Here is a 25,964-nt window from a genome sequence, read left to right as displayed (position 1 = left end):
ACAAAAGTATATTTTGAAACAAACTACTCTGTTTAATACTGGGCTATGAACAACAACGCAATACACAGCAGACCGTTAGTAAATATCTCACCTGGGATGAGCTACCATTCGCTGAGGCCAACTTCATTACCTTCAGGATACTACAAGAGGAAAGAAAAAAAAAAACAGTATGAATGTTATAGTGTTCCTGGATATAAGACGGTGTAAAACATTTAGTATTCTCTTATCAAGCACTGTGGGTCACCTGAGATCTGTTTTAATCTCGTCATAGTCCATCTGGGATTGCAGTTTAGTTTCTAATCTCTGAAACAGTCAAAGAGAGGAAGCATATTTCACAAAACTCCACTAACAAGAAGGTACCTCTTGCCATTTGAGTGTGTGCAATAGAACATACCTCAATAGCTTCTGTTTTATAGGCCAGCTGGTGTTCCAGCGATATGACCTGATTGGCTGAGGTGTCCTGGACTTCCTGTAGTGCGAACTGCAGTCTCTGTACGTTCTCCAACAGCCTGAGGATCTCACGGTCTTTAGCAATCAGCTTAGCCTCCAACTTGGATGACAACACACCACCCTTCTCATCCCTCTCCTAAGGGGAAGAAAGGCAGGGTGTGAGAGAAAGAAAGTCAAAGAGTAAAAGACGCTGAAAGGTAAGCTAATGAAAAAGGCAAAAATTCTAATATTCTGACATCCAGAATTCACACACTTAAAAGATCCATGAGGTGAAGCTTGACTTGGCTCCCTGTCAATGAATTTGAAGGGGAGGAAATCGAGGAACACATTGATCTAAAGAGGAAGTGGATGTGGTCTTGTCTTACCCCACTAGTGCCCTCTGGTGGATTATAGCTGCCTGGGGTGGTGCTCCGGGCACTGGCCAGCTGCTCCTTTAGCCTTTCCACCTGCCTCTGGGCAATCTCCGCTTTCTACAACCAAACATCACAGAATAACAACTCACAACAAAACACTGACACAACCAAATCTGTCAGTCACTCAGCAGATATACAGATGAACTGGTCCTGAAGAGAACAGAAACACAAATCTGAGGACAGACCCTCAGCAAAAAAAGAAATAGGAGAGGGGGGGTTGAGACAACACCCACCAGCAGAAGTGTGCATCTACCACTCCATTTTGCTGAGAGGACTGTTTAGTCAGCGCACTTTCTTCCCAAACTGTTTACCTGCTCTGTCACACTCGGGCTGCTAATTAATGATTCATTTTGAGAACATTTATCTAAGAGCTGCTGGCAGAGAGAGAGGGTAGGATAGAGAGCAAATGACAGAGCGAGCAAGCGAGAGAGAGAGCGAGAATGAAATAGAGGAACAGGAGAGAGAGAGAGAGAAGAGAAATCACTAGGAAGGAAAGATAGCAATCAAGGCAATGAGGTAAGTAAGAGCCCCAGCTCATGGCACTCCGACATCAATCGCGCTCGGCAGTCTCTCCTGTCCTCTACTGAGTGTTGCCGTGGTGCCGTGGAGCACCCACAGACGGGGGCCAGGTTTTTCTGTCTCTAATCACAGGGGCTCAGGGAGTGGGAGGCAGGGGAGGAGGCGGCATGGGGGCTGCAGGATGCAGGGTGTCTAATTAAAACAGGAGGCTTGATTACAGGAGTGATTACCTTAACGAATGAGCATCTCATTCAGAGGGCTGCCTACAGGACGGCAGGTCTCACTCACCTGGTTCGCCTTCTCAAGGTTCATCATGATCACGCTGACCTCCTCTACCCTGGAACACACACAGAACCAGCCAGTGGGTTACTGAGGGGGCTATCTCATAGTCTAGTATGATTTATACACCCTCCTTGACTTTTACACACTTTCCTTACATGATTCACAGTAAATCACACACTGACCCCGTCTTCACACAACATCAAGAAAGCATCCGTCCTCACATAGCGCCCTGGACTGCCTGTCTGACCCCTACTCAGAGTTCTTTGGAGATTGCATCCCAACATGCCTCCATACATCTAACAATCAGAAGTCTAATTTAAATAGCAGCTCAGCCAGATTATTCATGAGGTTTGTTTGAAGTTCAACAGTTTCTTTTTAGACACATGGGACTTGATTTTCAAAAGGTGGAGAAAAATGAATTAATGAGTATTGTGAGATTGATTAAAATATGCACATAGATTTCTGGAATTTTTCAGGACAAAGAAACCTCTTTCCGTTTCACTAAATGTGTTTTTGAGAGGAAATCAGAGATCTTGTTCACTATCAAACAAACTCTTTTCAAACCAACCATGTTCTTCCTCACCTCCGTCTGCCCCCACAGTGCCCTTCATCTCACTGCTGGTTATTATGGGCTTGCTTTAGGAAGATGAATGACAAACAACTTAACTCATCACCCATTCTGAATAGTCACAAAGCATTGCTTTCCAACATTGTGTGGTTAACAACAGTTAGAACCTCAAATTCAAGACCTTTAAAATGCCCAATCATCCAATATTTCTCCATATTAATTAGTAGTAGTGTTGTGCTGGTGTACAGTCCAAGACTCATAGGGCTCTGGGCAGTGTCCAGGCCACGCCAATAAGCCTATGATAGATGGGACCACACTGACAGAAAAAGGTAAGAGGTGTCACATAGATTTAATGAACTTGTGCAGCATGGAAAAATGCTTTATATTGATTACCTGTTCAGATACTCAAAATCAGCCAAAGTAGCCAAATTACCCTAATTATCAACATCAAGGAAAAAGTCAGTGAGAGTAAGAAGAGGTAAAGTTGGAATCACAGAGCCATGGGGATGAGTCGAGAGAGAGGTAGTGGTGATTATGGGCTGTGGGTTATGGGTTGTGTATTTAGTATTCCTATTAGACTACTGCAGTCAGTTGAGGACAACACCCACTCATATGTCAACCCCTATAGGATGTATAACTCATTACCTATTCATTAACTACAAACCCAGCCATTCACAAATGAAGCACTGGCCCGGTGGCCCAAGCACCAACACACAACCATCCTTCCTCTTCCTCACAGGGAGCTAAAGAGCTGTCACTGTGAACAGCTGCTAAATATGAGAGGGGAGTCAAATGGAAAATGTTTCAAATCCAGCAGAATGGATGGTGGTGGGTCTGGAAACTCCAGTTCAATTGCACCATGGATTAAGTCTGGGAGAAAATCCATTAGCACCGGCTCACTGTGCTCCGTCCGCAGCACTACCCAAACAAAGGAGTGTTTACTTTTAATGTGTATCGACATCCGTCATACAACTTCAGATTCATTTCAACCGTTGAGCTGAATGCATAGCGCTCACAGATCCAGGACGAGGTAGAATATTTCTGGAGCAATCTTTAAATGGAGCCATCCTTCTTGAGGCGTGTCAAGGCTCTGGCTGCAGACAGAGGAGGCCAACACAGAGTCTCCCATCCATAGACCTGCATTAGTCGGTGAGTCACACCCCGGTAACGTCCAAAATGGTTCCCTATATCAGGGATCATCAACTACATTCAGTAGAGGGCCGATTGTTTTTCTTAAGCGGATGGTCGGGGGGCCAGAACAATTTGTAAATAATTCGTACACTACAAATTGACCGCAAGAAGCCCAAACAGATATCATATTTGAAAAACATTATAATTTCAAACCTTGCTTACATTTGTATAATCACGTCTCTTCAAATCTAAAATCACCTAGAGCTCATTTCCTGGTGTTTTTACAGTCTTTTATGTCCAACAATGAAAAATTGTGGGGCCAAATAAAAACACCTGTGGGATGTCAGTTGGGGAACCCTGCCCTATAATGTGCACTACCCGCCTAGGGCTCTGGGCAAAAGTAGTGAACTATAAGGAAATAGGGTGCCATTTCAGATGCAACCTAGGTCTGTTTTTACAATGGCATTCTAAGGGTTCAGACTGGAAATTGGTACAGTACATTATAGTGGGGGAGTGACCATGTGCTGATTCGGGTAGAGCAAGCATGGCTAAAGAGAGAAGGCTGAGCATAGTGGTGTAGATCATGAGAAAAGTGAAGGATTGCAATGGACATGTTAGAGAAGCAGCAGAGAGGACAGTATGGACATGTTAGAGAAGCAGCAGAGAGGACAGTATGGACATGTTAGAGAAGCAGCAGAGAGGACAGTATGGACATGTTAGAGAAGCAGCAGAGAGGACAGTATGGACATGTTAGAGAAGCAGCAGAGGACAGTATGAACATAGAGTAGAGAGACAGCCAGGCTCTTACTTGTTGGCCTTCTCCTGGTCGTATTTACACCGCAGGTCCAGCAGGTCTGTCTGGGCTGTGCTCAGAGCTAGAAAGATAAACGAAGGCCATTAGTCATGATGTCCTTTCGCCTCACGGTGTCCAGAAAGGACCATCGGACAAAAATTCTCACATGAATGCAGCACTTTGATCCTCTCCTCGGCCTCACCCAGTCTGTCGGCCAGAGTGGTATCTGCGTCTTCGGCCTTCCTATGAGGAAGACACAATGTCTAAGATGACCAAACTTTCATAGACTCTCAGGAATACAGCACACAATACTGCATTGCATTCTGTTTACATCTAGGTCTATTTTCATTGTACAGTATGACTGATGAGGGCTGTTCTAATTTTTGTCTGTATTATACACAGGAGTTATTATACACAGGGGTTATTATACACAGGGGTGTGAAGGAGGCGAGGACCAGGCCTGTGTTTCTCACCCCTCTGTCTGACTCTGGATCTGGTGGTTCTGCTGAGGTGAGCATGTGGCCCTGAAGGCCTGTTTGCTTTTGGGAGTCATCCCATAGGCGGTCCGGCTCGATGCCTCCACAGCTCCTGACGCTGCTGCTGGGCCGTCCTCTGTGTCGTCTGTGGAGAAGAGAAGGATAGGAGAGGGAGAGGAGTACAGATGAGAGCTGTAGTCATCTGAAGTGAGGGGCCACAGAGAGAGTGTATGGAACAGAGACATCCTTGTACACTTGGGTTGGAAACGATTCAGGGAACAGAACAGAAAACCGGAAAATAACATCATTTTTCAAGGACCAGAATCAGGAACAAAAGTGATCAATACCGTTCTGGAACAGAACCGTTATTTTAAAAGCATGGGAACAGGTTAATAACGTTATTTTTTACGAACATGTGATTTTTTTCCCAGTCACACAACAAATAATACGCAAAAAAGCACCTATGCAAATCCCTCACTCTGTCACTCAGAAACTTATTCAAGTGCCTGCCTGTCAGCTGAAAATCTTTGCCAGTGTGTGTGTGTGTAGGCTACCTGCCCCGCCAAAGCATAGTCTACTATAGCCTATTGACTTTACAAGCGTGATTCAGGATTCATGGATTCACTTTTTCAATGCTAGTTAAGGATACTATAGTTATTACGTTTCACATTGGATTTATTAATGACAAAAAGGTAAGACGTCGGGGAACAGTGAAACGAAACGACAATAAAAAAAAATCTGTTCAGAACTAAACAATTAAAAAATAATTTCTGTTTTACTACCCTGCTTGTGTGGCTTATAGTGTGTTTTTGCACAACAAAATCACTGTCTAGATGTTTTTATCTGAAAAATAAATACTTTACAACATTGAACACACATGCAGCAGTGAGCTGGGCCTGGGCCCATTCTGGGGTGAGTGCTGTGGCAATGGCACTGACCTGGCTTGTTAAGGCACTCCAGGTGTCTCCTCCAGTGCCTGCTGACCTCCCTGACCAGGGCCTCACTGTCTGGAGCCGAACTCTGCAGCTGCTGCAGCCTCTCCTCCAGGGTGTGTGTGGCCTCCAGCACAGGAGCTGGGTCTGAGAGCAAAAACACACGATGGAGAGGAATTAGTTATTATTCTATGAACCATTCCACACAAAACAGCCACTCACAAATAAAGAGAATTCAAAAGCTTGTACAGTGCATTCGGAAAGTACTCAGACCCATTTACTTTTTCCGCATTTTGTTAAGTTACAACCTTATTCTAAAAGTAATGTTGTTGTTTTTTCCTCAATCTACACACAATACCCCATAATGACAAAGCAAAAACAGGTTTTTAGAAATTGTTGAAAATATATTACAAATAAAAAAATGGAAATATTACATTTACATAAGTATTCAGACCCGTTACTCAGTACTTTGTTGAAGAACCTTTGGCAGAGATTACAGCCTCAGGTCTTCTTGAGTATGACGCTATAAGCTTGGCACACCTATATTTAGGGAGTTTGTCCCATTATCCTATCAAGTTGTCAGGTTGGATGGGGAGCATTGCTGTACAGCTATTTTCAGGTCTTTCCAGAGATGTTCGATCGGGTTCAAATCTGCCTGGGCCATGGAAGGACATTGAGACTTGTCCCAAAGCCACTTCTGCGTTGTCTTGGCTGTGTGCTTAGGTTTGTTGTCCTGTTGGAAGGTGAACCTTCATCCCAGTCCGAGGTCCTTAGCGCTCCGGAGCAGGTTGTCATCGAGGATCTCTCTGTACTTTGCTCCGTTCATCGTTCCCTCAATCCTGACTAGTCTCCCAGTGCCTGCCTCTGAAAAACATCCCCACGACATGATGCTGCCACCACCATGCTTCACCGTAGAGATGGTGCCAGGTTTCCTCCAGATGTGACGCTTGGTATTATTGTGTTGTGGCTATGACTACAGACCCGTAGCACTCACGTCCGTAGCCATGAAGTGGTTTGAAATGTTGGTAATGGCTCACATCAACACCATTATCCCGGAAACCCTAGACCCACTCCAATTTGCATACCGCCCAAACAGATCCACAGATGACGCAATCTCTATTGCACTCCACAAGGCCCTTTCCCACCTGGACAAAAGGAACACTTATGTGAGAATGCTATTCATTGACTACAGCTCAGCGTTCAACACCATAGTACCCTCAAAGCACATCACTAAGCTAAGGATCCTGGGACTAAACACCTCTCTCTGCAACTGGATCCTGGACTTCCTGACGGGCCGCCCTCAGGTGGTGAGGGTAGGTAGCAACACATCTGCCACGCTGATCCTCAACACTGGAGCCCCTCAGGGGTGCGTGCTCAGTCCCCTCCTGTACTCCCTGTTCACCCACGACTGCATGGCCAGGCACGACTTCAACAGCATCATTAAGTTTGCAGACGACAACAGTGGTAGGCCTGATCACCGACAACGACGAGACCGCCTATAGGGAGGTCAGAGACCTGGCCGGATGGTGCCAGAATAACAACCTATTCTTCAACGTAACTAAGACTAAGGAGATGATTGTGGACTACAGGAAAAAGAGGACCGAGCACGCCCCCATTCTCTTCGACGGGGCTGTAGTGGACCAGGTTGAAAGCTTCAAGTTCCTTGGTGTCCACATCAACAACAAAACTAGAATGGTCCAAACACACCAAGACAGTTGTGAGGAGGGCACGACAAAGCCTATTCCCCCTCTGGAAACTAAAACGATTTGGCATGGGTCCTCAGATCCTCAAAAAGTTTTATAGCTGCAACATCGAGAGCATCACTGCCTGGTACGGCAACTGCTCGGCCTCTGACCGCAAAGCACTACAGAGGGTAGTGCGTACGGTCCAGTATATCACTGGGGCTAAGCTGCCTGCCATCCAGGACCTCTACACCAGATGGTGTCAGAGGAAGAAGGCCCTAAAAATTGTCAAAGACCCCAGCCACCCCAGTCATAGACTGTTCTCTCTACTACCGCATGGCAAGTGGTACCGGAGTGCCAAGTCTAGGACAAAAAGGCTTCTCAACAGTTTTTACCCCCAAGCCATATGACTCCTGAACAGGTAATCAAATGGCTACCCAGACTATTTGCATTCTGTGCCCCCCAGCCCCCTTTTTTCTTTACGCTGCTGCTACTCTCCGTTTATCATATACCATAATTTGCAAATAAATTCATAAAAAATCCTACAATGTGATTTTCTGGATTTTTTTTCTCATTTTGTCTGTCATAGTTGAAGTGTACCTATGATGAAAATTACAGGCCTCTCATCTTTTTAAGTGGGAGAACTTGCACAATTGGTGGCTGGCTAAATACTTTTTTGCCCCACTGTATGTAAATAAGGTATTATTTTGATATTATTTCTTTTTATTCTAAAAACCTGTTTTCGCTTTGTCATTATGGGGTATTGTGTGTAGATTGATGATTTTTTTTTATTTAATCAATTTTAGAATAAGGCTGTAACGTAACAAAATGTGCAAGTCAAGGGGTCTGAATACTTTCTGAACATCTGAACATAATGTAAAAATGGTCAAGTATAAAGTTCAACACTTCAGTCAAGTGAATTTCATTGCAGTCTATTTGGTCAAATATAATGAGATATCACAATTATCCTGGTTCTGCTGTCAAAATACTTATACCTATTACCTATTATTCAACTTGTGTCAGGATCTTTCAAATGTAACTTTTTAAACAGCCTACTATCCCAAATCCTGCATGAGACAGTACAGGACAGTGCATCATATGCGCTCCTTCACAGTAGTATCAACAGTAGGAGACAGAATCCCACTGAGAAATTGTTCCCAAGAGTGTCTCTGGAATTCACTCAAATGAGATGCCTTTGAAAATCTCACAGGCTGGGCCTAATGACATGAATAGACTAAACTACTGAGATCAAATTCAATGGAGAGCATCACCTAAATGTATAAATTCATTAAAAAGTAAACCGCATAGATTGCAGTAGAATATGACACGCACTTTAGTCCCGAGTATACACCTAAACAAAGTGTGGAAAAAGTCTGCTCCTGAAACGAACAGAAAAAAAAGAAGCTGGATTCTTTAGCACAACAGAGGAGCTGCTTTGCAATGCATGTGCAGCAGAGCTGGGCCCCATGGGGCCAACTAGGAGTCTGTTTCTCTGCTAACAAGTCTCCTCTGTATCATTTGATCATTTAAATTATTATGCCAGGAATTCTCAGGAGGCGACTCGGCACTCCACTTCACAGGGCTGTTTTTAATCTTCCCTTCCCTTTCTTCCCCTCCCGAAAAGTTCAACAGCTCTGAGAGAGAGAGCTGCTCCTGTTGTGTACCTGCATGCCGCACACCAAAGGAGGTGACTTCTAGTGCCAAAGCACAGAGAGAGAGGCTCAGGGGAGCTGTCTGACTAGGAGGAAGGGAGGATGTAGAGACACACATCAGCCCTTTAAAACTCCAAAAGAGGAGGGGAAATCGCTGCTTTGCTGCACAAACTTTTCTCCCGCAGCTTTCATCCGTTTGTCTTTCTGCTGCTGTGTGGATCACAATCGTATCCTTTTATAGCATGGGCACAGACAGAACTGACTTTTCAGAGAGCCTAACCACAGACGTTTACACTTCAACAGACACCACTGAGACAAGACAGCCAAGACTAAACAGGCCACAGAAACACAACAGTCAAACGTACAAACACTTATCAGGGACGCACAAGTTTAAATAAGCAATTTGTTCAAAGACTTCCACAGCCACTTGACATATCTGAAGTTTCATCAGAAACACTTGGTAACCGATTTAACAATTTTTCCCAGGACCGTTTACAGTAAAATTAGCCTCCTGCGTGTCTATGTTCACTGTTACACCAACACTGGAGATATTGCATCAGTCACATGGGACATCACACTGAAGAGAAAAGCTCTTCTTAGACAAACAGGATGACTTAAAACAGTGCTATTCACATCGACCCACTGTCACAGAAATCCCTTTATCAGCCTCTTTTCCATATATCCTTTTAACCTTCCCTGATCAAAACGCAGAGATTACGGTAGGCTCTCATACCTGGACAAGAAGGGATTATCAATCAGTGGCTAAATCCAATTTAAAGTGACGGTAGATAAACTACATGGCCAAAAGTATGTGGACACCTGCTCGTCAAACATCTCATTCCAAAACCATGGGCATTAATATGGAGTTGGTCCTCATTTGCTGCTATAACAGACTCCACTCTTCTGGGAAGGCTTTCCACTTGATGTTGGAACATTGCTGCAGGGCCTTGCTTCCATTCAGCCACAAGAGCGTTAGTGAGGTCGGGTACTGATGTTGGGCGATTAGGCCTGGCTCGCAGATGGTGTTCCAATTCATCCCAAAGGTGTTCCATAGCGTTGAGGTCAGGGCTCTGTAGGCCAGTCAAGTTATTCCACATTGATCTCGACAAACCATTTCTGTATGGACCTTGCTTTGTGCACGGGGGCATTTTCATGCTGAAACAGGAAAGGGCCTTCCCCAAACTGTTGCCACAAATTGTCAAGAATGTAATTGTATGCTGTAGCATTAAGATTTCCCTTCACTGGAACTAAGGGGCCTAGCCCGAAACATGAAACACAGCCCTAGACCATTATTCCTCCTCCACCAAACTTTACAGTTGGCACTATGCAGGTAGCGTACTCCTGGCATCCGCCAAACCCAGATTCGTCTGTCGGACTGCCAGATGGTGAAGTGTGATTCATCACTCCAGAGAACACGTTTCCACTGATCCAGAGTTCAATGGAGGCGAGCTTTACACCACTCTTAGGCTTGTGTGTGGCTGCTCAGCCATGGAAACCCATTTCATGAAATTCCCGGTTAACAATTATTGTGCTGACCACTCCACAGCACTCAAATACAACACAGGAGCAGCTTCAGGAGCAGGTTCATCCTGTCTAAACCACTGAGGTTTAGACGGTCATTTTTACCCACAGCGATGAGGCATTTTAATGAGTGTTCGGGCTGACCCCAATTAGTCGACTGGTCGATTGTTTGGTCAATAGGCTGTTGGTCAACCAAGATGGTTTTAGTCGAGCAGTTTTATTGCTTCTTTAATCAGTACACCAGTTGTAAAAGGGTTTTCTAATGATCAATTAGCTTTTTAAAATGATAAACTTGGATTAGCTAACACAACTTGCCATTGGAACACAGGAGTGATGGTTGCTGATAATGGGCCTCTGTACGCCTATGTAGATATTCCATTAAAAAAAATATTTCATTTCCTGCTACAATAGTCATTTACAACATTAACCATGTCTACACTGTATTTCTGATCAATTTGATGTTATTTTAATAGACTAAATGTGCTTCTTTCAAAAACAAGGAAATGTCCAAGTGATCCCAAACTTTTGAACGGTAAAATATACATATATGCGTCCATCTCAGTGAACTGATCCATCGCGGAGGCCTAAACTAAAAGCCCATTTATGCTTGAACCGAAAATATGGTTGGAGGCTCCATGTTGGATGCTCCAAATCGAGCTCTTTACCACATCACCATGCCCCTCCCAAATGTTGCAACAATGCGGAGAGCTCTGTATAGCTCGGCATTGACATGATTGGTTGACAGTAGGTGGGCGCGGCACATCCTGTATAAACACAAACGCACTTCCTTGACAACAGCTCTGCGCTGCTCGGTGAAGCACAAGAAGTGAATGCCCTGATTTCTGCAAATCACCGTAAATCTGCATGGCCAATGCAGACGTCGGATTGACAAATTGTTAGCGTTTGATTGTTAGTGTATATTCACCATTACATATACCCTTAATCTACAATGTTTGTTACATTGGTCACGGTAATTACTTTGATGCTTTCAATATTATTCCAGTCTTTCCGTTCTCATTGTCTGAGTGGACACATTGTTTGCACAACCTATGGTACACTTGTGAGAAACAAGTTTTGATATTTCATTCCATTTACGAGTTTTGTCAATTTAGTCTTTGTCTTTTGTTTGGTGCTCTCCTGTCAATGTTGAGTAATGACGCGCACGCATAGAAGTAGTCTAGGCTACCTGCAAAATCTTTCCAGCTGTCTCCCTTTCGATAACCACTCAGCGTGAATGCGAAAAATGTCATGCTCTGATCCAGTGGAAACGTCATAAAATAGGCCTACCTGATTACTTCTTATCAGCGCTTGGCAGGGACTGAAATAGTTTCCGGTACTCATTTTGGGTGCTGGTACTGTTTATATTTTGGTGCAAGAGCTCCACAATACTTCTGAGCTAATATTCTATAAGAGGAACAGACGCTCAAGCAGTATAACATTTGAGGTGCCAATACTCAGCTCCGGTGAGCTCCTCCCCAAGTCAAGCACTGCTTCTTATCCCTTGCAAATAGCCTACAGCTGTGTCTGTCCGGAGCTCACTGGCGGGGTAACTCTGAGGGACCAGAATATTTTACACAATGTTGCAGACAGGCCATGTGCAGCTAATGTGATTTCTAGGACATACATTTTTATCAGGATGCTTTCTACCTGCAGGCTCCAATGTTTTCATTTGTTCGCTTTATGTAGGCTATTTTACATAGTTGGTCATGGCAAATAAGTCACTTTTTAGGGTTGTATCATTTTGATTAACCACATGACAATGTTGAGATATGAAGACTTATTATACATTAAATGAAACTGTTTCACACAAATTTACATGTGAAAACCATAACTGGCACGCAGATCGGTAGAAATGGTAAGATACATTTGCATTCAACATGAGAAAGGTTGCTGACTCCTCATGTAGCCTATTAACTTCAAGGGGGTAATGGCAGAATCTGCGAAAGCCAGCGGGAGGAGAATAGTTGGGTCAGCTAAGTTTTTTTCTTCTTCTGGTTATCTAGATCTCTGGCGCCCTCGTGAGGCATGTCTTATTTCATCAAACCATAAACTTTAAGTATTAGACAAGCTCAATGCATATAGATGATTTTATTAAAACACATAGGGTGTGTCTATATATGGAAAAATACTTAAAAAATGTCAACCAATCCATTGGTAGAAAGAACAGACGACTTTCGGTGGACCAAGATTTTTTTTAGTTGGGGACAATCCTAAAGAAGTATAATTGAGTAACTGTTTAATGAGGTCTTTCTATTCAAATGTTTTTTTGTTGCTTGTTTCCCTCCAGAGTATGATAGAAAACAGCACTTGAATCAGACTATTATCTTAGGGATACTATGGTTGGTGCATGTGCCTTAAAGTGTTTTTTCCCCTTTTCTTCATGTGTTGGTCATTGTAAGTCATTTTTGATGATGCTGTGATGAAACAATTTCCCCAGTTGGGATTAATAAAGTAACACTCTAATCTCGGATGTTGCTTGTAGAGGCAGTATGGAACTTGGTAGTGAGTGTTGCAATCGAGGACAGACGATTTTTAGGTGCTTCTGCACTCGGTGGTCCTGTTCTGTGAGCTTGTGTGGCCGACCACTTCGGGGCTGAACCATTGTTGCTCCTAGATGTTTCCACTTCACAATAACAGCACTTGCAGTTGACCGGGGCAGTTCTAGCAGGGCAGAAATATGACAAACTGACTTGTTGGGAAGGTGGCATCCTATGACGGTGCCATGTTGAAAGTCACTGAGCTCTTCATTAAGGCCATTCTACTGCCAATGTTTGTTTATGGAGATTGCATGGCTGTGTGCTTGATTTTATACACCTGTCCGCAACGGGTGTGGCTGAAATAGCCGAATCCACTAATTTGAAGGGGTGTCCACATTCTGCTGTATATATAGTGTATATGGTAGATCTGTATACAAAATGAACCCAGTCAAAGAGGGGAGCAGCAGGGGTACTCTGAAGGACCAGGGTGTAGCTCTGAAAGATGGGCAATCATTTGGGGGAGAGAGAAAACTGCTGATAATGAAAGAGAACAGGGCTACTAATTGAAGTTGCTAATATGCAGTGCTTGATATTCCTTTAAGAGCAAATCTCTAACCGTAAATCTTTACTAAAAAAGGAATATTAAATAATTAAATGGAGTTGTACACTATCCTGCCATTATACCTAGAATTACTTCATCCCAATCAGGAAGCGAACCATGGCCGACCCACCATTATGTACAGAAGTCAGTCATATCGTTATCTATGCAACTACAGTAAATGTTTTAATTCAGCCCTTATCTTAATTATGGTTGATTGGACATCTGCCTTGAGGTCATGATAACAGATAGCATAACAGCACCTCATTGAGGGTCATAAATCGTAGCATATTAATACATCATATTCTTCAGTGAAACATGGTTCATTACCACATGAATCACAGTGACTGGGAGAAGGTGTTGATGAACAGAATTTTATGAGGAGGTTCAGGAGGTTATTCTGGACACACACACGCCTGCTGTCCTCGCAGTATACCAGCAAAGACAAGTTGGCATTCAGGATCCTGGCATCATTTGTACTTCACCACAGTTCTTTAAAAAGTTCTACCTGGTTTGGTGTTATTGTGTAAGCTATCATAGAATCTATGTGTGTGTGGTCTCATCATCTACATCGTTTACACTGTGAGCAGAGTTTGCATCAGCGTTACAGATGAGATAAAGGGCTTCCATGGCTGGTTCCTAGCAGCCACTGGTCTGGTGTTACTCTGCTATTGCTCATCCCACAGCAGGGGGGAGCTCTCTGGGTGCTGGGTGTTGCTCCTTGACAGGCCAGGGCTAGCCTGGTCACCACAGATCTGTTTGTGCTGGATAGCTAACTCCTATGGTTGTTCCTATGAAGTTGGATATAGAACAGGCTTGGCCAGGGCCCACTGTGTTTTTGTCCACATAGAAACTGTGTCTGGTGGGACAGACAGGTCCCAAACGTGTGTCTGGGTGGGCGGTGGTGGTGCGTAGAAGTGGACGAGGGTGGCGTGAGCCAAGACAAGCAGGTGTGTTGGGGCGGTCCGTCTTGGCCCTGTCAGCGATACACCATCATTAGGCGGTGTGGGCTCAGCGGGGTGCACCACTACGTCTCCCTGGGCCCTGTGTAATTACGCTCTGACATAATTAACCCAGCAAGCCCATTAGCCAAGCGCTGGCTGGCTGGAGAGAGGAAAAAAACTCTATAATTATGTGTTGTGCGTGTGTTAATGAGGCCAGCTGTGTTCCCATCATACAACACGAACAAATTAATTTATAAGGCTGTGCTTCAAGGTTTTTTTATTTTCATTCAAAACAGTCTTGTTTTTGTTTTTTGTTTTTCTCCAAGTGGTCTTCAAGGTCCAAAAACATAATTTTCTGCTGTTGCAACAAACCGTAACACTGTCATGGATCGAAACTAGGTTGACTGAACTGTTTGTCCTTAGTTCAACCTTCAAAGACAAAGTGCATCATCAAAATGGCTACCTTTGAAAAAGGTTAGCTTTTTAAAATTCAACAAAAAAATAACAAACTTAGAGTATGGGAGTCTCCATCCAAAGCAGCTAAAGTCTAATAGTCTTTACAAAGTCATCTATTCTTTAAACAACTGCAGTCGCTTGCACTCACAAGGTACAATTATTTCATGTCTATCCTTGTTTCAACCTAGATTATATTGATTTTTGTAGCTACAATAAAACCATTTAACTAAATATTAACTTTGACAAGCTATGAAAGAAATACAAAAATCCTAATACTACAGTAAAATCAGTAGGTTTCTGTGTTGTCTTTTAAATACTACACATCTGATATTCAGAGAGCAGAACAAACGTTTGTCCCTTAACGTCTTGATGTGAAGAAGAGTGTAGAGAGTAAAGAGAGAGTAAATGGTGAAAGAAGAGTCTTTCACTGACAGACAAGCTGAAAGAGAGACTCTTTCTGCACTCTGCTGTATGTGTTCCACACATGCCTTTGTCTGGCAGACTGAAGGACATAGACGGCATTACATCAATAACTAGTGTCTCTACAACAATGTCAAAAGACACTCTTAGAAATATACATAAACAAAAAACTAACTCCACCACTTTAATTGATAGAGTAAGCGTTCATGTTTTCTTTCTGCATTACAAAACTAATAAGCAATAACTGTTTCGTGAACAACTGAAGTCATGTAGACTTCAGAGCTTGAGTGTCAGTCTTACCATTATATAGACTATATATACAAAAGTACGTGGACAAATTCCATTCAAGTATTCAATATTCCTTCTTTAGTAAAGATTTACGGTTAGAGATTTGCTCTTAAAGGAATATCCAGCACTGCATATTAGCAACTTCAATTAGTAGCCCTGTTCTCTTTCATTATCAGCAGTCTTCGTTGACTCTCCCCCAAATGATTGCCCATCTTTCAGAGCTACACCCTGGTCCTTCAGAGTACCCCTGCTGCTCTCCTCTTTGACTGGGTTCATTTTGTATACAGATCTACCATATACACTATATATACAGCAGTATGTGGACACCCCTTCAAATTAGTGGATTCGGCTATTTCAGCCACACCCGTTGCGGACAGGTGTATAAAATCAAGCACAAAGCCATGCAATCTCCATAAACAAACCTTGGCAGTAGAATGGCCTTAATGAAGAGCTCAGTGACTTTCAACGTGGCACCGTCATAGGATGTTACCTTCCCAACAAGTCAGTTTGTCATATTTCTGCCCTGCTAGAACTGCCCCGGTCAACTGCAAGTGCTGTTATTATGAAGTGGAAACATCTAGGAGCAACAATGGTTCAGCCATGAAGTGATAGGCCACACAAGCTCACAAAACGGGACATAGCTCTGAAGCAACACTCACTACCGAGTTCCAAAATGCCTCTGGAAGCGACGTCAGCATAATAACTGTTAGTCGGGAGCTTCATGAAATGGGTTTCCATGGCCGAGCAGCCACAACACAAGCCTAAGATCACCATGTGCAATACCAAGCGTCGGCTGGGGTGGTGTAAAGCTCGCCACCATTGAACCCTACCTGTCTGAATGCATAGCGCCAACTGTAAAGTTGGGTGGAGGAGGAATAATGGTCTGGGGCTGTTTTTCATGTTTCAGGTTAGGCCCCTTAGTTCCAGTGAAGGGAAGTCTTAACACTACAGCATACAATGACATTATAGATGATTGTGCTTCCAACTTTGTGGCAACAGTTTGGGGAAGGCCCTTTCCTGTTTCAACATGACAATTCCCCTGTGCACAAAGCTAGGTCCATACAGAAATGGTTTGTCGATATCAGTGTGGAAGAACTTGACTGGCCTGCACAAAGCCCTGATCTCAACCCCGTCAAACACCTTTGGGATGAATTGGAAGGCCGACTGCGAGCCAGGCCTAATCGCCCAACATCAGTCCCCGACCTCACTAATGCTCTTGTGGCTGAATGGAAGTCCCCACATTAATGTTCCAAAAATCTAGTGGAAAGCCTTCCCAGAAGAGTGGAGGCTATTACAGCAGCAAAGGGTGGACCAAATCCATATGAATTAATGATTTTGGAATGAGATGTTTGACGAGCATATGTCCATATACTTTTGGTAATGTAGTGTATCTCTCCCTCCAAACACACACACTTCCTCTCTGTTCTGAGCACACACTCTACCGGTCCCTCTGGGGGTCTCTGCTCCACAGGGATCCATTGGAGAGGCCCAGCTCTTTTATGAACATAATGGATTATTAAGCACCTCAAACATCTCCTGGGCCTTTGTTTATTACTGCTCTTATTAATCACTTGTGCAGAATCTCGTCCCGCCCAAAGGAGCTTTCATTTTCGAAACCGCCACAAACATGGCACACACACATAGCTCTCTGAGTTCCCTCATTTTCTATGGAAGGTACTCAGCAGCACACTTATTATACAAATCCCCTCAATACCTTACAGGCGTCCATAAGCCTCTCTCTCTCTCTCTCTCAGGTGTCTGCCAACATATATAGAGAGATACAAGGGGAAGGTAATGCTATTTTAATAGAATAGGGTCAACGCAACAGTCAATAACGCTCTGTTCTTACAACCTTGGAGCCAACGGAAATAACTAACGGACTGAAATATGTACTGCACTTACAATCTCGCAGGCCAAGGAGACTTCAATACATGAATGTTCACTGTGCAATGAAGTCACAAAGCCATGATGGAATTGTGTTCATACAGTAGTTGTACCTGGTCCTTGAACCTGTACCATGCAGTAGTATTTTGTCACCACTAGCAAGCACTGTTGGCCCAACGTTTCAGCTGATGCAGATCTCAGCCCTGCCAAGGGCCCAACCTACATAAAACACACAAACACACACAGGCGCGCACACACACAAACATACGAGTGCATTCAGATCAGCACCTCTTCACACACAGTAAGTGAGCTCCCTGCTCAGATGAAAGGTACTGTGTTATTCAGGAGAGATGGAGGTAGAGCGAGAGAGAGAGAGAGGGATGGGTGATCCTGAGGGAGGAGTGTGAGTAAAGAGAGGGGAGGCAGAGCAAACACCTGGAGCGCCAGTCTCAGGGCTACGCTCCTGGCGACAAGTCCCGCTCCTCTTCTCACAGTGACAGGTACAAACAGCAAGGTTCAAACGCCGTCTCAGAGTCAGAGACACTCACACAGGAGGGAGAGTGAGGGATAGAGATGAGGAGAGATCAGGAGAGATGAGCAGAGATCAGGAGAGGTGAGGAGAGACCAGGAGAGTTGAGGGGAGATGAGGAGAGGAGAGACCAGGAGAGACCAAGAGAGACCAAGAGAGACCAAGAGAGATGAGGAGATACCAGGATAGACCAGGAGAGACGAGAAGAGACCAGGAGAGATGAGGAGAGACCGGGAGAGATGAGGAGAGACCGGGAGAGAGGTGTAGCTCTGGAGAGCCAATGCAGTCATGGAAACTGTCACTGTTTTTCACATTCTGTGTTGGAGAACTAGTTTATTTACACTGATCAAAAGGTATGGAGGTGAAAATAGAAACGATGAAGCATTGTATACAAGTATTTTTCCAGGCCTGATATGCGTCTTAAAATGCATGACATTATGATTCTGGTGTGTGACAGTTGGGCTTGGAGACCCAATGATAGTTTTTTTATTTGTATAACATTTTCAAGATGTTCTCATTGCTCAGACCATATACAAAAACATATTCCCCATAAAATGCATAGGATGTAGTAGAGTTGCCTCATAGAGCACGCCCTGTAGAACTGTTCAAGATACCGGTCCAGGTTGCCATAGTCACATTGTCGTGCTACATGTATTTCTTTGTCACAGGAAACAACACCGCTCTGCACCACTCTGGGTGGTACCACTAAAGCTAGCTAACTTCATGATGTGTTCATATCCTATCTGGATGGAGTTAGGACCACAGAGATCTTATTAAATTACTAGAGGGGCTATGCCATAAATTCTCGAAGTTCCAGAATGAAGTGAAAATGGCAGCCATATTGTTCAGGGAGAAATCCAAACCAGTCTAATTGGAATGAATGACAGTAGAGCCATTATCCTCATTTTACTTATGTAGGGAAATAAAACAAAGGCATGTGATACTCTATATCAAAAATGGTATTGTGTCATATAATTATTGTCAACCTAAAATATTGTTATATTATCATAAATACAGTTTATATGGGTTTTATACGAATTTCCTGTATAAGTAGCCTCTAAAATATATGTAAACACACCATAAATGTCAAAAATACACAAGTGAAGCTGAGTCCAGACACATCAAATATAATGATAGCTATCTTGTTTAGCAGCTGGGAATTGATACACTTGCTGACTTTACAGTAAAAACTAAAGCCAAATCATAACAAAATATGAAGAATGAGCCATTAGTATAGAGGATTTTTGTTGACATCAGCCGAAAGAGCAGAGTGATGTGTATGTTAGTGTCTGTATGTCTGCCCGTGGGTATGTGTGTGTGTGTGTGTGTGTTCATAGGAGAGAGAGATTGGTGATACACAGTGTATAGTATTTCCTCTGTCTATAACATTCATATGAATTGTGAAATTGAAAACAGCATCATAACATGTTCATCGTTATTGTGGATAACTGATACCTGACACCAAACGTCACTGCTAAATGGATACAACAGGTCACATATTGAGTTGCTGCCCTTGTCCCCCTCCCCCTCCCTGGCTCTCCTTCTGCATTCATTAACTCTGCTGTCGGCTGCTCTCATTGGACCAATGGCCTTTGAGTGTCAGCAGACCGACCAGCATGCAAGGATCCTTTCAATTGAAATAAGAGGAGCGAGAGAAAAAAATGCCTGGCAATGAATAGTAATAACGGCATTAAGATTAACGAGCACGGTGTGTAAAGAATAATTGCGTCTGTCAGAATATTAAAAATACATGAGCTGGAGCATTTGTTTGGAGACTGGTGGGAAAGCAGCACATTGTTGTGTTTATAGGGGAGGAGGGAGATAAAGTGGGAACCACAGCAAACTGACTGTCCTCTGGTGTACCTGGAGCAATCCATTCTGGGAAGAGGGGGTGACCTTGGACAGGCCAGTGAGATGCACAATGATAAACAGGCGTTGGATACCGCAGGCCCACCTCACAGTCACAGATGGCATATTCTGTGAGGGGGCCGATACACAAATACCCTCCTTGTTGTTGTGACTCCTGTTTGGAATCAGATAGAGGTAAAGAATATCTGAAGGATATTAATGAACAGATTGAGACTTTTAGCAATTAGCAGTTAACGACAATTATTGGTATAGCATTATGGGATTAGACGGCAAATAATAATCAGCAGTTTTTGCTTTTACTGCAGTGCAAAAAAACAACTCCAATATGAACTCCTTGTGTAGTAAAGCCCAGGAGAAATCATCCATGCATACACCTGCAGTGACACACAGTATGAGAGCTAAGACTAGAGCCTCCGATGAGGGAAAGTCTCCTAGATGCTAGTGTCTGGATTTGCTAATCCAATGACACCTGATGTAGCCAGAGAGGCCCACACTTTTAGACAAGGCTCAACCCCCAACCCGGACAATCAAAGAGAACTGATTGTTGGGATTGGATGTCCACTTCAATGTCATATATGTTTACAAATGACATCACATTGGTCAAATGAACAGAAAATAGGAACTGATTAGAAAGTGAGTATGCATGTGTGTGTGTGTGTGTGTGTGTGTGTGTGTGTGTGTGTGTGTGTGTGTGTGTGTGTGAGAGAGTGTGTGTGAGTGTGTGTGTGTGTGTGTGTGTGTGCGTGTGAAAGTAAAACTAAATCTTCAATTCCATCCTTATCCTAGCTACAAGGGTTCCGATACAGTTTAACCGCTACATGGTTTATGAGTACACTTTCTTGTCAATGCCTGTGTTGTCCTCCTTGCCAACATTACCACTGTTGGTTCAGTCTGCTCTCGATAGAACATGTGTTTATGACAAAATATAGCCCCTAAAACCATCCTGGGTCCTCCATTCAGCCCTTGATACGTGAAAGTGTAGGTCAGGAAATCAAACTGAATACATCTTTAAAGACATCCATTTCTTATCAAGAAAATAACTAAATTCAAAGTGTGTGGTGCAATATCAAGCAGGAGACTTCAATGAAAAATGGAGACCTTTAAAAGTAAGTCGCTATTTCTCCGACATCCACTTTTATCTTGAATTCATTAAATCTGTAAACAGCATTCTCTACTCTTGCCATGAGTGTTCCTCTGATCTAGCTGGAGATTGGACTGTGTTTTCCTCTCATCTCCTGCAACAAAGAGCAATACTGTATAGTTTTCCCCGGCACCAAACAACAACAGAATAAACACAGTCTTTCTCCCCATCCTTCGCGCCTTCTCTTTCTCTCTCACTTCCCCTGCTGGTCACATCAGGCCTGCGTTCCACATTAAGACAAGCTACAGTTGGCTTTTAATTGGCCCTCTGCAATCATCAGCCTATCCCCACAAGGATCGGCTCTCCTCAGCAATGCAACTCTCAAGGACCAGCACTCAGGTTTTGAAGTGGCCCCACACAGTCTTGGAAACCACAGAGAGCACCGACTCTAAAACATAGATAAGAGCTACAGTCTTATGATGTTACAGGATATTTAATCTGTATCAGAATGTTTTTAATGGCATTATACCCATAAATAACACAACAAGTTACTGTAACACACAGCTATTAATGTTCCCAATGTTGAAGTAAGCCTACTCCCTCTTATCAATGTTCTTGAAGTTTAACACGTGTGTGTGTGTGTGTGCGCAAGTACTGTTAAGGCTCAGACACACCAATAGCGTTTGTTGGTCGAGAGTACTTAGCACCTCTGAAAGTAATTTGCGAACTGAGTGCGCACAGCATGTAGAATCAAGTAAAGAATTATGGCGGGTGGTCCCTAAAACATTGATTGGCAGACAAACAAAGCAAAATCCTTGACAATAATAATAACCAATTTTGAAATCATTACAATTGGTAAACTCTTCAAGCATTGTGTGTGTGTGTGTGTCTAAAAAAATGAACATTTCTAGAAAGTGCCATACTGGGCTACCATAATACCCATGTCCTGTCCAGAAACAACCCCTAGCCCCTCAACATCTGCTCTGTCAACTTTGTCCAACTGTCTGGAAGAGGTTGGAAGTCTTGGATGCAGAAGAACTTCCTCCAACTCAACAGCAGCAAGACCGAGGCAACTCCTGCAGCATCCGCCCTGCCATCTCCCCTCAGTCATCACCAACCTGGGTTTGATATTCCGTGCACTCTGCCCACATTAAATCACATATGTATAACATAATTCATAAGCCATGCCAAACTGCTTAAAGCACCCAGGACCCGGCTCCAAACAAACCATAACTTTTCCTGCCACGTACCACACCTTTGGAACTCCCTTCCTGACAAGACTGTTCACTGTTGGGCTTTTAAAAATAAAAAAATCTATTTCATGCACTTTGAGTTAATTCATGCATCTGTCCTCGTGCTCCTAGACCTTAGTGCTGCTTTTGATACCATCGATCACCACATTCTTTTGGAGAGATTGGAAACCCAAATTGGTCTACACGGACAAGTTCAGGCCTGGTTTAGATCTTATCTGTTGAAAAGATACCAGTTTGTCTCTGTGGATGGTTTATCCTCTGACAAATCAACTGTACATTTTGGTGTTCCTCAAGGTTCTGTTTTAGGACCACTATTGTTTTCACTATATATTTTACCTCTTGGTGATGTCATTTGGAAACATCACGTTAACTTTCACTGCTATGCGGATGACACACAGCTGTACATTTCGATGAAACACAGCTGTACATTTCGATGAAACATGGTGAAGACCCAATGACAGCTTTGCACACTCTTGGCATTCTCTTATACCAGCTTCACCAGGAATGCTAAAAATAAAGAAAAACTCTTGAATGAGTAGGTGTTCTAAAACTTTTGACCGGTAGTGTAGGTAGCTAGGATATGTCAGTCTGCTAACAATTTACAGTTTATTAATAAGTCAATACACACTAAATCTTATGCAAAAATTTGAGAAATAATACTTTATCTTGGCATTGTGGCACGGTATGTGCAGCTATTAATATATTAATTAATAGATAATAGATCTGTGGTGTGTATTCATGGGTGCCTTGGGTTAGCCAGGCTTCCCCAAATAAAGTGTCTCTTTCGTCTCTCTGTGTTACATACATTTTCTTGAATGTACAGTATCTCCCCGGAGAAAGCATCCGAGCGAATGAAACAGCACCCCTCTGTCTCAGTATGTGTAGTCCATTTATCAGATTCTGTCTGATCAAAAAGAGTATGACATTGTTGTTGCCCGTAGCATTGAATGCAAGGGAAGCCAGCGAGCATTTGGCCTCCCCTTGATCATTTGTTTTATAAAATAATAGCCAACTGAGTGAGCTCAGCTGTGAATGGTCCTGGTGCACCAAAAAAAAGTGTCAAAAGGAAGTTAGTTTGGATTTGGCTTCAAACCAATCACATCACATTAGAAGCTAAACATTAACAACACATCTCGTTGTGTCATTGTCCTCCGGTGGCTAGCTAAAATTGTGCATTCCATAATTAGCCATGGATGGAGATAGGGATTTGGACTTGTGGTTTTACTTCATTCTCCATACTGGCTAATGATTATAACGGTGATTTAATTCTCCATACTCTCTAATGATTATAACGGTGATTTAATTCTCCATACTGGCTAATTATTATAACAGTGTTGTAATTCTCCATACTGACTAATAACGGTGATTTTGATCAGACATTGTGCCCCTGGACTGAGAGGATGGACCTTCTTTTCTTTCTTTTTTGTACTTTTTATCCCCTTTTCATGATATCCAATTGGTAGTTACAGTCTTGTCCATCGCTGCAACTCCCGTACCGACTCAGAGAGGCGAAGGTTGAGAGTCATGCAGCCTCCGAAACACGATCCTTAACCCGGAAGCCAGTCACACCAATGTGTCAGAGGAAACACCATACAACTGATGACCGAAGTCAGCATGCATGCGGCACAAGGACATCCCGGCTGGCCAAACCCTCCCCTAACCCGGACGATGCTGGGCCAATTGTGTGTCGCCGCATGGGTCTCCCGGTCGCGGCCGGATGTGACACAGCCTGGGAACCCGGGTCTGTAGTGATGCTTCTAGCACAGAAATGCACTCGGGAGGCACGAGAGGATGGAAGTTCAACATGTAGCTAGATGTAGTACGTTAATGTTAACTAGCTGGCCTGCCACATTGTTGCCCATGAAAGGAAGTTAGGCTAGTGAGCAAGCATTTTAGCCAGGTAGCCTAGGATAATCAAATCTAAACGCTTGTACTGTATGACAGTCATAAACCATTTAGGCAACATGAGAGGAGGATGGTAGGGCGAGTCAGGTTTTTCTACTTGCACGCACACACACAGAAATCATTCGGATACCATGGACAGCCACATCATATTTAGCTAATGGTGATTGGACTAAATCGTTTTTGATATATTTTAGTTGTCACTGTATTAGGACTAAGCAGAGGTGATTAGATGATGTTGAAATGTTGAAGTTGAAATGGTGCTGGAATAGTGGAGGCAGCGCCTGTTTTCTTTGCGACTGGCGGTAACTCTCAGTGGTTCTAAATCAATAGTTGTTTAGTAGTCTGAAAATGTCAGAAACATGAACTTGCTTGACCTGCTGTAGGTCATGTAACTGCTTGGTACATGCGGTATGTTTTGTGGATAATGCTCTCAGGTTTTCTGATGAAACAAAGGTGTGTTTGAATTTATTCTGCCACTGTATCTTCTTATTGTCTCGGCCTTAGGCTTATATATCATGGTGTCAGAGCATATGAACTAATAGGTTATACAGCAAACAACACAATTATCACAACACATTTTTGCCTGGCTTGGCTTCCCCAGTGATTTTACCCACACACCGCTACTTTAATAGATTCATAGAATAGAGATAGAAGGGTGAACTCCTACTTTGAAAGGACATGAAGTGAAAGGACATGAAGTGTTGGCTGTGCACTTGACCAATGACAGGCATTCCAAATTTAACCCCGTTCACATGTGAAAGTTGAAATATCAAGTCGTTTTGGGTTTTATAGCAAAAACTGAAGAAAAAAACCAAGCAATTTTTTTTATATTTATATAAAAAATGAAATAAACAAACTGTTTTCATGTTCCCGATTGCGCCACTTTAACTTGGAAAGCAAACGATCAAAACGTACACAGACCGTTATCTAACCTCAGGAATCTTGACTTAATGTTGTCCATGAGATAGGCTAATTAATTAACTTGACTGCTCTAACAACATAGACACCAAACTGTTCTGTCAATCTTCGAGATAAACATTAATTCCCGCACTTTGGCTGTTGTTCAGTCTTGTGCAGCATCACACAAGCTCTTTATCACTTGACTGTCATTCAGAAAAACCTTTCCTGAATCAGCTGATGTTGCGTGATAATGTCCCCACATAACTAAACAGCTAGATAAAGGTGCATGAAACAACTATTATGCATGATTATTGAAGAACCCCGTTAATGACAGTATACATTTTTGTTAAAGTTACTCTTTCAGTTAGAAGTATTCAATTTTGCAACCACATAATTATTTTGGATGTGTGCCCATGACAACTGTTTTCACACAATAAGATAGCGAGATATGTCACGACATCCGCCGATCCTCTCCTTGTTCGGGCGGCGTTCGGCGATCGACGTCACCGGCTTTCTAGCCAGTGTCGCTCCATTTTTCAGATGTCCATTTGTTTTGTCTTGTTCCATACACACCTGGTTTTAATTCCATAACCACACTGCATGTATTTAGTCCTCTGTTCCCCTCCATGTCTTTGTGTGTTTATTGTTACGTTACGTGTTTTTGGCACGTTTATGTTTTTATGCGCTGTTATTTTTGGACCGGAATAAAGGTGCGCCTGCTTACTACACTCTGCTCTCCTGCACCTGACTTCACTTCCCATACACACCCCTAACAAGATACGAAATGTTAAGGGAGGTACAGTACAATTCCGAAATCTCCATACAAAAAAAAAGTGTACGACAGCAATATCCAGGAATTTTACAGGATCAAGTTCAATGTGCAATTAAATTGTTAAATGCTTAGTATATGGTACAACGACAAACATTATCATAAATGTAAG

General features: G+C 43.1%; 1 protein-coding gene across 3 annotated transcripts in view; it reads right to left on the bottom strand.

The window, feature by feature from the left end:
* The window catches only part of LOC109878268 (homeobox protein cut-like 2), a 124,540-nt gene that overhangs the window by 9,646 nt on the left and 88,930 nt on the right, over positions 1 to 25,964 (bottom strand). For 2 of the 3 annotated variants that reach the window (XM_031819226.1, XM_020470513.2), the window contains exons 5-13: positions 5,571 to 5,711; positions 4,630 to 4,777; positions 4,323 to 4,399; positions 4,172 to 4,238; positions 1,671 to 1,719; positions 816 to 920; positions 395 to 586; positions 245 to 303; positions 92 to 140 (exon numbers count right to left, since the gene is read on the bottom strand). In XM_031819226.1, the coding sequence (XP_031675086.1) occupies positions 92 to 140; positions 245 to 303; positions 395 to 586; positions 816 to 920; positions 1,671 to 1,719; positions 4,172 to 4,238; positions 4,323 to 4,399; positions 4,630 to 4,777; positions 5,571 to 5,711 (887 nt within the window). Of the gene's footprint in view, positions 1 to 91; positions 141 to 244; positions 304 to 394; positions 587 to 815; positions 921 to 1,670; positions 1,720 to 4,171; positions 4,239 to 4,322; positions 4,400 to 4,629; positions 4,778 to 5,570; positions 5,712 to 11,706; positions 11,868 to 25,964 lie in introns of those variants that run through there. The other variant, XM_031819231.1, reaches the window with a different exon arrangement.

This window comes from Oncorhynchus kisutch, linkage group LG3, assembly GCF_002021735.2.
Source record: "Oncorhynchus kisutch isolate 150728-3 linkage group LG3, Okis_V2, whole genome shotgun sequence".
NCBI classification, from domain to species: Eukaryota; Metazoa; Chordata; class Actinopteri; order Salmoniformes; family Salmonidae; genus Oncorhynchus; species Oncorhynchus kisutch.
Note: the sequence above shows the minus strand (reverse complement) of the source record. Positions and strands in the feature narration are given on the sequence as shown.